General features: G+C 39.8%; 1 protein-coding gene across 1 annotated transcript in view; it reads right to left on the reverse strand.

The window, feature by feature from the left end:
• LOC150106147 (putative fatty acyl-CoA reductase CG5065) overlaps positions 1 to 13,173 on the reverse strand; it is a 212,891-nt gene that overhangs the window by 12,188 nt on the left and 187,530 nt on the right. Inside the window, exon 11 of the mRNA XM_090393891.1 lies at positions 7,660 to 7,789. Within this exon, the coding sequence (XP_090250017.1) occupies positions 7,660 to 7,789 (130 nt within the window). The remainder of the gene's footprint in view (positions 1 to 7,659; positions 7,790 to 13,173) is intronic.

A 13,173-nucleotide genomic window follows, 5' to 3' on the forward strand; every position in this document is an offset into this window, starting at 1 on the left:
AGAAGACTGCTGTTAGGTGGTGTGTGAGTAATGTACATATGTAGAATAATTTGTGCAAGTTTGAATTTACATAAGTCAGGGACTGTCTGTATTCAGTTTTCTATCTCCAATCTTAATTTTTGCTGGGTCTTTAAATCAAATATTTCCACAATGTATTCATTATATATATTAAAATTAGGTCAACAGTATCCACCTCTGCTCATCCATTTTGAACATTGCTTCTTCAAAGATTGCTTTTGCTGAAGTTTCTTGGTTATCATACAGTTCTCTAAGAAAATTAGATGTATTCTCATCCCATTCTGCAGTTTGCTGATCAACAGAACACCCTCAATTGTTTTCTTTTTATAATAATGTGAATTCTCCCATTTAAAATTCTATTGTACTGTATTGTATAATTAATGGCATTAATTCACAACACAAGAATAATAAGACAATAAATATTAATTATTTAACTTATTTGCTGGTATTATATCCTGCCTCTTCAGATTTCCAGTACATGCTGGTTATTTTGCATGGGAAGGTAAGATATACAGACAACTACCGTATTTACTTGAATATAACTCACCCTCGTGTATATCTTGTACCCCTGATGATACTTTATGAAAAAAGAAATTTTAAACATCTCACATGTAGTTCATACATAAAAAAGAGTTCAAAACTTTAAGAAATGAATAGTGAATCAGCATTTCATCAGCATGCCTTTGTTGTTGAGTCATGTGATCTTTTGTTAATACCATACCAATCATATGCATAGAGATGGAGGCAACCAGTAGAGAAAATGTGGACTGAGAACATTGACTTCTGCTTAAGATTAAGATACCATCATTAGAACTATTGTGCAACTGAATTTTGAAAGCTTGGGACATGATTTTGTCAGAAATAATTAATTTACATTGTCGCAAAGATTCAAATATATCGTATGAAGAAGGTGAGCAACTGATCGCATAAATAACATTGATAATTAAAATTTAAAATTAAAATAATGTGAGCAAGTATAAATTATAATGAATATTGATGATTTAATTATAAACGTCTATTTAATTTTTTCCTGAAACACTTTAGTTTCCGAAAATCCCTGCACGTATCTTGCACCACGATTTTTTAACTTTAATTTTTGGGGAAAAAAGTGCGAGTTATATTCGAGTAAATACATTTTTAGATGACAGCCCCTTCTTTCTCCTCTTTCGCCAGTTTCTATATAGAACACTTTAAAAAAAAAGCAATGAATACAGCTACTCTAAAACTAGTGGTTTGGCTGTGCTGTGTTGATGACGTGTTTGCTATTTGGCCACATTGTGCAGGACACATTAGATACATTTTTAGTGCATTTATTTAGCCAGCATCCCAAAATACACTTTACAATGAAACAGGAAGTTAATGTCTGTTTTCCCTTCTTAGATACATTAATGACACACACACACACACACATTTCTGAAAGTTCATTTTCTTTTTTTTCTGTTTTCAAAAACTTACGCATACTGGGAGATATTTGCACAAACAATCACAACATCCAGCTCAGCAATATAGTATCCTAAAAACACTAATTCACAGAGCCAGAGCTATCTGTGCTGATGCTAATGCTCTTACCATTGAATCCACTTAACTGTGTTACACTTTTTTTAGCCAATAGTTATAATTGGCTAAAAAAATATAAAAAAATACTAAATGCTCCCTGGAAATTGCTTTCATCACCTAATATGCTAGACTACAGCAACACTTCCCATTCATTAAGGGCCCATCTGAAAAGATATATTGAGTGCTTAATAAATATCAGCTCCTCACCACATTTATGCCATATATCAAATTGACTCATCTTTTCATGTAAGGACAATCTCTCTACTTTATCACATTCAGGAGTGTTTGAAGTGTCCTGTACTTGTAACATGGCTTGCTATGGACAGACAAGAAGAACTGTTGACATCCACCCTGGAGAACATAGTGCTGTAGTTAAGATTTTGGAAATATTAGTTGAGAGATCATGTACAGTATTGAGTAGATGACAGTAACATTATCTGTAAGGGTAAACATATATTTGTTAAAGGGACGATGTCAGGTAACACTGAGCCTAGTGGAGTCTAGAAGAGATAATGCTGGGTATAGAAACAATGGCATTTATATGCTATATACTAATGACAGGAGTATCCGGAATAAGGGAGAGGAATTGGTGGCGCAGATAGCATCAGCCTGGCCAAAAATTATTGCGATCACTGAGACATGGTTGACAGAAGGGGATATAACAACAGGAATAGAAGTCGCTGGGTATAGCATTTTTCGTCAGGATAGGAGGGGAAAGCGTGGTGGTGGGGTACTGCTTAGGATAAGTGATGACCTATGTCCTCTAAGAGTGGAGGCTTTGGAAGGCAGTGAGACAAATGATTTTGAGAGCATATGGTGTGAGGTAGAGGTAGGCAAGACAGGATATTTAGTCGGGTTTGCTACAGACCCAAGAGCACAGAGGATGGGGACCAGGAGATGTTTAGACAGCTAAGTTTGGCAAGTGCAAGAAGAATGATTGTTATGGGAGATTTTAACTACAGTAGTATAAATTGGAGAGAGGAAGATGCATGTAGCAATAGGGGAATGGAATTTTTAGAATTCTTGAGGGACAAATGTCTTAGGCAACATGTAACAGAGGGAACAAGAGGTTCAAGAGTTTTGGATTTGGTTATAGCATCAGAAGAGTTGATAATAACTGAGATCACATCTCTCCCACCAGTTGGAGAGAGTGACCATATGGTTTTGACTTGGAAAATGAATAGACATGCAGGAGTATCAAAGAGACGGGAACTTATGTGGAATTATAATGCAGGTCATTATAATAGTCTTAGACGTCAACTTCGGGAAGTTTCATTGAGGGAGGAATTAGAAGGCCAGGATATCATTAGTGCATGGGAAATTGTGAAAGAATATTTGTTAGCAGCAATGGTAAGTTGTATACCACGAGCGAGGTAGAGGACACAATTTGGAGTAAAGTGGATGACAAACAATATTAAACAGGAATTGCATGTGAAAAAGAGGCTATGGAAGAGATATAAGGAGACAGGTGAAGAGAAGATGCATGAAGAATATAAGACACAGGCCAGAAGAGTGACAAGTGTGGTGAGGAAAGCGAAACTGGAATATGAGAGGAGATTGGCCCCAAGATCAAAAGAAAATCCTAGGGAATTTTTTAGCTATGTGGCCAGTAGGAGGAGAAATGACTGTGGAAGAATGATATTGTGGGATAAAAATGGGAATAAAGTGACTGATGCAGAGGACATAGTGGAATTGTTCAATGAACACTTTATTGGAGGTATTTCATCCTAGAAGAGTCAGTTTTAATGGTAAGGGATAGGGCTGGTTCGAGGTTTAGAGGTACAGGAGGAGAGTGTGTTTCAGATACTGAGTACTCTGAGTACAGGTGCCCAGGGAATGGAAGAAAGGTAAGATAGTGCCAGTGCAAAAGGGTGGTAACAGACTGGAAGTATCTAATTATAGGCCAGTCTGTGTGTCATCAGTAGTTGTTAAGATCTTGGAGAAAGTAGTGAGGAACCGTATACAGCATTGGGCAGATGAGGGTAATGTTATCTGTGAGAGTCAACATGGATTTGTGAAAGGGCGCTCTTGTTTTAGCAATATGCTAGCCTTTTATAATAAAGTTACAAGAACATTAGATGAGGGAAAGGCATATACTGAAATTTTCTTAGACTTAGCGAAGGCATTTGACAGGGTGCCACATGATAAGCTGATATTTAAGTTGCAGCACATGGGTCTGAATGTCAGATTGGTCAACTGGATTCAGGATTGGCTGTCTGATAGGTATCAGAGAGTTGTGTATGGTGGAGCAGTTTCAAGGAGGCAGAGGGTTACAAGTGGGGTCCCACAGGGCTCAGTACTAGGACCTATATTGTTTAAACTTTATATATCAATGACATTGCCAGTGGATTGCAAGGGGATATTCAGTTGTTTGCGGATGATGCAAAGCTGGGAAGGATTATTAGTAATAGTGCAGATGTGGTAGCTCTGCAAGAGGATTTAAATAAGCTAGATAGATGGGCAAATGAATGGGGGTGTCAGTTTAATGCAGCAAAATGTAAGGTCTTGAGGTTTGGGAAACATCAATGGGATACTGCATACTCTTTGGGAGGAGTTTACTGAAGGAAATAGGGGAGACAAGATCTGGGGTTGATGATTGATAGCAACGTGAAGTTTAGGGGACATATTGCAAAGGTGGTAAAGGTAAAACAGAGGATTGCTGCAACTATGAGAAGGACACTGACTTGCAGAGATGAGAGGGTTATCATTCCGTTGTATAAGTCTCTGATCAGACCACACTTGAACTATTGTTCTCAGATTTGGTCCCCAGGATTTGAAGGGGATAAATTAACTGTGGAAAAGATACAAAGACGGATGACAAGTTGGGCCTCATAACTATCCTGTACAAGGATAGTTATGAGGATCGGCTGAGGGAATGTGGACTGCAGAGTTTGGTGGATAGAAGAAGGAGAGGTGATATGATTAAGACTTTTAAACTGTTGAGAGATGGTTACAGGGTTGACACTGGGGAGTTCTTTCGCTTGGTTGAACAGCGGGAAGGAGTGATGACAAGAGGCCATCCCTGGAAGTTACGAAAGGAAACTGTGAGCAAGAGGGTAAGGAGTGGTTTCTTTGTGTGGAAGGTGGTTGAACCGTGGAATGCATTGCCTGATGGAGTGGTGGGAGCGAGAATGGTCAATGAGTTTAAGGAGTGGTATGATAGACTTTGTGTTTCTTAGGGGGAACCTTCCCTCGATGAGTCTTTTGACTCCATGGAGGTCTGAATAATAATAATAATAATAATAATAATTGTGTTTATAATAGAGTAATAAGATTGGTTAATGAGGAAAGCATATACTACCATTGTTTTAATTTTACAAAGACATTTGACAAGGTGTTACATCATAAGCTAATATTTAAGTTACAGCTATTGCCGGCAAAGTTTGCTCAATTGGTAGAGCCTCTGCTACTAATGGCTCAGTTAAGTAAGTTTGAGCATGGTTAGTAGTTGGAAAGGGTTCAATCGTTCGATGCTGTTGGCACACGCTCCCTTGATGAGTCTTTGGACTCCTGGAGGTGTCAAATAATAATAATAACATGAATTTAGATATCAGGCTAGTGAACTGAATTGCAGATTCACTGTCTGATAGATATCAGACAGTTGTGTATAAGGGAATAGTATTGAGGAAGCAGAAAGTTACAAGTTGGGCCTCATAGGGCTCAGTATTTGGACCTATATTGTTAACCTTTATATGAATTTTTCTTCATGAATGGTCATGTTAACTGATTGCAGGAAGTTGTTTCCAGATGATATGAAGCTGGTTAGGGGGTTGTTATTAATAGTGCTGATGTGATAGCCTTTCGGGAAGATTTGAACAGCTTCATTGACCTAGCTTTTGATTGACAGTCTAGCTATGGGAAAAGTGCCCAAGGAGTGAAAGGAAGTGCAGTTGCATAAGGGTTGACAAATGGATAAATGAATGGTGGGGGGGGGGATTCAGTTTAATGCAACTAAATGTAAGGTTTTGAAGTTTGAGAACAATTGATGGGAAGCTGCATACTCTGTTGTAGAAACTGTACTAGATAAAGAAGTGAATAGGCAAAGGATCTTGGAGGGTGTTGGAAGTTTATTTTGCACTTGGTTAGACTATAATAAATTTAGTTTAATCCTTTATCAAAGTATGAGCAAACAAACTTGAAATTTAGGTGACATATCCCAAAGGTGGTGAAGATAACCCAGAGGACTCCTGCACTACTGAGAAGGACAGTGACCAAAAATGATGGAAGAGTGGTGATTCCATTGTACAAAGTACTGATCCGACCACATCTTGATTATTGTCCTCAGATTTGGTCACCGAGATTTGTAGGAGATAAATTAACCTTAGGTATCATACAAAGGCAGATAACAAAAATGCTCTCAATACTGTACAGTGTTAGATATGAGGACATACAGACTGAGAATTTGGTCGACAGAAGGAGAAGTAACATGATTGAAACATTCAAACTGTTGAGATGTAGTTGGGGAGTTCTTTTTGTAGTAGAACAAGAGAAAGGAGCAAGGACAAGGATCATTCCTAGAAGTCATGATTGGAGCTGGTGAGTAAGAGGGTGAGGAGTGGCTTTTTTTTGTTTGCATGGAGTGTAGTAGAATCATAAAATGCTTGCTATCAAAAGAAATATAAAAATGGAGGAAAACGTATGTAAAATTTTATTAATGTATATTATCCTTTTTTTTTAAGTTAGGAAATAATTGACTTTATTTAGTTATCTTGCATTAACTACTCATATGGTGCTTTTTAGAATTGTCAATTATTGTTTAATTGCCATTTTGTTATCCTGTATTGATGATGCCTATGACACTTAGGTGAAAATTCTACATTAATAAAGGTTTATACACGAGTTTTTCTCCATTTTTATATTTCTTTTGATTATGCCAACTCACTGCATTTCATTATTGAAATAAAGCATTACCTGATAGGGTGATGAGAGTACGAATAGTGATTAAGTTTAAGGAATGTATCATAAACTGTGTTGTTTAAGATGAATCTTCCACAGTGAGTCTTATGACTTAATAGAGGACCTGAAAAATATTATTATTATTATGCTTGGCAATAAATTATATTCTTGTTTTAATCCTATACCCAAACATAAGCATAAGAATGAAGTTACTTCATGCTTAGGGCCATTCTGAAACTGTTAACATCACAGTTCTGGAAAAGCTTAATCTATTGTATGACTATCTTTAGACCATATTGTATTTCCCCCCCCCCTGAACTTGAGAGATATTTATGTGCTAAAATGTTTTATTATTAGGAGAGAAATGTTTGAAGCCACCACAGAAAATAGTAATTATTATTATTACGTAACACCTCCAGGGAGTCCAAAGACTCATTGAGGGAGGGCACCTGCCCTACAACTTATCGTCTCCTCCAATCTACCAACCTCCATCATCTACACTAATGCCATCTACCACTGATCAACACCACCAGTATTTTCACAGACAATCACAAACATCCATGCCCACGGTGGGATTCGAACCTGCAGCCTCTTGGCTGGAGAGCAGATACGCTAACTGCTTGGCCAACCAAGCCGGCAATAAATAATGTAATAAAGAATCTAGTATAGCAATTAATTATAACCCCAATTTAAAAAACAAGCATTAATAACAATCATCATCATCAAATTTCTGCATGTACCCTCAAGGGGTGTACAGGATATGATAGTACTACATGAAAAATTTACATCATTACTAACTTCCTATCTACAATTTTCCTCCAAATCAGTCTGTTACTAGTCAAGACTCCAACATTATCAGATTTTATATTTCTATCGTCTAAGGTACTTTGTACCATATTAATCCACCTATATCTTGGTCTTCCTGTGGGTCGTTTTCCTGCCAAGTTGGCAGAGAACACTTTTTTTGCTAATCTTTCCTCGCATTAATAACCAAATGTCGTAAATAGTATAAGATGGATGGTGAAACGTTTCCCTTGTATGGCTCACTTACTTATAATGCTGCACCTTGCTTCATACTTATGTATCAGAAATTACATTTGTCTTCAAGAGGCTTGACAAATGATTCTATGATAAGACAATGCACTCTTTCCAAAGTCTCATATCAAAATATTGAAAAACCATACATACCTCTCTGTCCTTTAGGGACATGTGTTCCATCAGTGAGAGAAGATTTCTGCAGTGAAATAACCATTCCCGAGTTGTAAAGTATTCTAGTATACAGGTAACCCTTTGCATTCGCTTGCACATTTGCACAAAGCTGAAAGTAAATTAAAAGTATGCACTCGTTGTTTAAACAATACTCTACAAATAATTTATACATTAGATTTCTATATATACATTTTTGTTTTTGTTTTTCATCTAAATTTCATAAAATATCAAATATCAGTATAATATTAATATTATAACAAACCTTGAAGTTGACAGACTCATTATTGGAGGTCTCACTCAATGAGTAACATCTGTTACACGAAGCATTAGACCTGTTCACAATCCTATCCACAACACATTCCACTCACCTACCATTCTTTATGTAACAAACATTTACACCTTACTACCTTCTACACCACGCCTTAACATAATTTCAGGGATAGCCTCTCATTCTCCCCGCTTACTTTCTGTGGTATCCCTATGTAGAATCCATTCTGTTTTACTTGGTGTATGAATTAAATTCAAGTTGTCAAGAAAATATATTCTTGTTTAATCCTTTATCCAAGTGTAAATGAACAAAGTTCGCACATGAAGTTTGCTAGTTATGAGGATTGGCTGAGGGAATGTGGACTGCAGAGTTTGGTGGATAGTAGAAGGAGAGGTGATATGATTGAGACTTGGAGGAGTGGTTTCTTTGCATGGAGGGTAGTTGAACCGTGGAATGCATTGCCTGATAGAGTGGTGAGAGCGAGAGCGGTCAATGATTTTAAGGAGTGGTATGATGGAGTGTGTTTCCTAGGAGGGACCTCCCAAGATGAGTCTTGATAGACTTTGTGTTTCCTAGGAAGGACCTCCCACGATGAGTCTTTTGACTCTATGGAGGCCTGAATAATAATAATATATTTTTTTTTACATTCATCTTCAAGGCCCACCTTTCCTAATTGGGTTGTGGGGGCAGCAGCTGCAAGAGGAACTTCCACTGGTCACAATCCTCCACCACCAAGCTCAGGTGTTCTGGTGGGACTCCCAAACGTGTCCACCCAAGGTTTTGGATATAATCTATCCAGCGAGTCCTTGGCCTCCCACCCTCTGGCTTGGCAAAGAGCGCCTGCTGGGGGAGCCTTTCTTGTGGCATTCTGACCAGGTGCCCATACCAACATTACTGTGATCTCTCAACACGGAGAAGCAACATTTGAGTATTGAAGGTTTCCTGAATTGCAGAGCTTCTGACTCTGCCGAGTCTTGTCAGCCCTGCAGCCCCTCGAAAGAACCTCATTTCAGCAGCTTGGATTCGTGTCCGTATTCTTTTAGTCATTACCCAACTCTCATGACCATACGTGAGGTTGGGGACATAGACTGTATTGAAGACAGCCAGTTTTGCCTTCTGGCTTAACTCCTGCTTCAATACTACCAAATGGCCAAGCTCCCGCAATATTGCACTTGCTGAGAAAATCCGAGTATCTAGCTCTACGTCCCACTTTCCATCATTCGTAAATATGGACCCAAGGAATTTAAACTTCTCCACCTGCCTCAGTGGGACTCCACACTGGGATGGTTGTCTTGAGACCACAAATGTTTCAGTTTTGGCCACACTGATCTTCATTCCGGCCTTCTGCACAAACAGCTACAAACCTATCCAGGGTCCGCTGGAGGTCATCTGTGGAAGAGCTAAGCAGAACTAGGTCACCTGCAAAAAGCAGATGTCCAATGCTACATATCCCAATTCTGATACACTCACTGCCTCGGCTGTGCCTATCAATCCAGTCCATAAATATTATGAAAAGTAGGGGTGACAGAACACATTCTTGGCTGAGGCCAATGGAGACTGTGAAAGGTTCAGACTTTGTGCTGTTTACCCTGACACAAAACTCCGGGTATTCATACAGGGAATTGATGGCAGCTAATAGTTGGCCATCCACTCCATACTCCAAACTGTGGAGTGGAAGGCATATGACCGAAGAACCTGGTCATATGCCTTCTCCAAATCCACAAAACATGTATAGACATTCTTGGCATATTCCCAAGATTTCTCAAAGTGAAGATTTGGTCAGTTGTGCTTCTACCAGGACAAAAGCCACATTGTTCTTCCTGGAACTTTGACTCAACTATGCTCCTGCACCTTCTTTCCAAGCACCTAGCATATACTTTCCCAGGCAGGCTGAGCAGAGAGAGGCCATAATAGTTACTGCATTCTCTCTGGTCTCCCTTCTTGAAGACCAGTATTATTATGCCTGTCTGCCATTGCTTTGGTGCTCACCCAGATATCCAAGCAGCCTGACACACCCGAGTCAGCCAAAGAACACCCTCTCGATTTAAGGCTTTTAATAATAATAATAATGAAATATATTCAAAACTAGTAAAAATCTGCCACTGAGTAGAGCTTTTCTGCTCTTCAGGAAAAAAAAAAAACTCAAACATTATTACTATTCAAGTGCATGCTTTCTCTAAAAATTCGGGCAGTCCCTCAGATTACCCAATCAATGAGTGACCAAAAGGATCATGTAACTCATTAGTCAGCAGTGGTTCCACTCAGTGATAGACTCGCCCTACCACGAAACAGAACTACTCTCACTGAGCAACCCCAAAGGATCACTACCAAACTCATAATTCCTGACCTAGATGACTCTAATGGGACAGAAAGCTGAGCAGTGGCTCCACTCAATGACAGGCAAAATCCTGCCACTGAGAAGCAAGCAAGCACAAAGATGAACATCAAACATCATCAGTGGCAATTGGGGGGGGGGGGATTGAGACAGCCTTCCCATTACCCCACACCAGTAGTGTTACCATGTGCTACATTGCTGGTGCTTCAGACAAAAGAAGCCCCAGAGATGAATCAGAAGTAACATGAAGCTAATGTCTCAAACAAGTCATCCAAAGGTACCAAGCCTTCTGGACCACTTACAGCAACTATGATAAATACAAAACTTAAAAAGCCCCATGCCAACTCGATCGTCATCCGGAATAACAAGGATCGTGTTGCTTGTTTAGGCAGAGGGCAAGCTTCGAAAAATAAGTTACAGTCCCCTAAACAAGATATATTCCTTAAACATAGAAGGACTATCTAAATCCAAAGCCGAAGTTATCGGCAAAATAGCCAAAGACAAAGCAATTGATGTCTTGGCTCTCTATGTGTCTGTGTCATGTGCCTGACACAGCCTTCAATAGACTAAAGATCCCAGGCCTAATTCTCGTGTCTTATAACTGCCATCCCAAGCATGGCCTGGCAACCTACATCCGGCCTGGCCTCAAAGACATAACACAATGTGTATCTGATGCAGAATACTCCATAGGTATTAAAGTTCAAAATACCACCATATGCAATTTCTACAAACCACCATCGCAATCCTGGCCTGATCAGATGGACTGGCCACCACCTCACCCTGCTGTCTATGTTGGTAACTTCAACTCTCATCACACCATATGGGGCTATTCCTCTAACAGCCAGGATGGTAATAATCTAATTAACTGGATGGATACATATAATTGGTATTTGATTCGATGCCAAGCAGGAAGACACTCTCCACTCAGCCAGATGGAACAGAATCTACACTCTCAGTTCTGTGCATAGTCTCTAAAGACTCTGAAGACCACCCTCTGCCAACAACCAACCATCCTCAACAGATTCCCCTAATAATCAGCATTGTACTACACTAATAGTGACAGCACATCAATCCCAGTCATCAATGGAACACCAATCACTAGATGAAACCTTTGCAGGTCCAACTGGAATGCATTTGAGAAGCAAATCCAGCAAACCGTTAGAGCAATTCCATCCACCCCTAATTGCTATCCAAGATTTTGTTAAACTAATGAAAACTGCAGTCAAAGCCTCTATTCCTAGAGGCTACAGAAAACAATACATCCCATGCTGGGGTAGAGAAACTGAGGAACATTTAGTCAAATATGAAGAGACCGAAGATCCAACTGTTGCTAAGGAGGGAGCTCATAGCAAGGCTGGATAAAAACAGAAAGGAAAGATGGATCTCAACCATCCTCGATTTCACCACATTAGCCAGAAAAGCTGGTCACTTCTGAGAAAATTAGGTGGGGCAGAACCAACAACACACAAGCAACAAAGATAACTCCTGATCAAATGGCTAATTATTTATTGAAAACCTCCAAGATATGTCCTAGCTCTATCAGGAAAATTAGTGCAGTCTTCCATCAGACAAATCCTGAAGACGGGTCTCGAGCTTCCTTAACTTGCACACTCAGTATCTCAGGAAGAGGTAGAGGTAGCCTTAAAACTCACCAAGAATGGCAACGCTGCAGGATTGGATGGTATCCTCCCGGAGTTTCTAAAACATCTCAGTCAATAAAGCCAAACATGGCTAGCCACCTTTTCTCAAAAATTATAATGACTGGAAAACTACCAAATCTGTGGTGGGAAGCCAAAAGAATTGCCATGCCCAAACCAGGGAAAGATCCAAATGATGTCAAAAAATCTGTGACCTATCTCCTTGCTTTGATCCAGCTTTAAGCTCTTTGAAAGAATTCTCCTTAAAAGAATTTTACCACTCATTGAAAGAGCATTCCCGATTGAACAAGCTGGCTTCAGGCTGGGAAGAAGTTGCTGTGACCAGGCCCTGGCCTTGACGCACATTACACACATTGAAGCCTGCATCAAGATCGCAGATTGAAGCAGGCTTCCAGAAGAAACTTAAATCCGGAGCCACTTTCATTGACCTAACATCAGCTTATGACACAGTCTGAATCAGGGGCCTCCTCCTAAAGCTAGGAAATATTATAAGGCCAAAAAAACTTTCCAGCTTTTTGAATCCATTCTTTCCAACAGATAGATCCGAGTCCATATTGGCAGAAAAAAGAGCAGGCCCAGATTCCTTCACAACGGTCTCCCACAGGTTTCTGTGTAATCTGCTTTACTCTTTAACATCTACATGTATTACTTACCACATACCAGCTCAAGCAAGGTCCGTGCGGTTAGCCTAGTGGCTATGCACTTCGTAACCATATGCCTGGAGAAGGAGTGTCCGTGTCCTGGGTTCGATTCCCGTTGCCAACGTGAGGAGCTTAAGGATCTTCCTCAGCCATAGCCAAGTTAGCCGGTCTTGGGCATGGACAGCAGGGTTCCCCCAAGTTTATCTGGGGTTTTTCATCCTGCAAGCAGGCATACCGGCCCTGTGAACACACGGATCTACAGCCATAAATACTTAACCCCCCCCCCCCCCGTGAGGGGGCTCAACTCGCCCCAATAGACGGGGGAGAAAAGGGAGGAAACTCCATATGAATAAATAAATAAATAAAGCTCAAGCAAGCATATGTACGCTGATGACCTAGTGATCCTATATCAATCAACCTCCTTTTCCAACCTGGAATCAACCTTGAACACAGACCTGAACATCCTAGAAGAGAGTACTTCAAGCAGTGTTACTTGAAGCCAAATCCAACAAAAACTATGTCCACAGTATTTTACCTGAACAATGCAGAGGCAAATCGATACCTCAACCTTTCTTTCTGTGGAAAAATGGC

The sequence above is a fragment of the Typopeltis vanoorti genome, chromosome 6 (assembly GCF_054136105.1).
Source record: "Typopeltis vanoorti isolate ZY-2024b chromosome 6, IOZ_Tvanoo_1.0, whole genome shotgun sequence".
Lineage (NCBI taxonomy): Eukaryota > Metazoa > Arthropoda > Arachnida > Uropygi > Thelyphonidae > Typopeltis > Typopeltis vanoorti.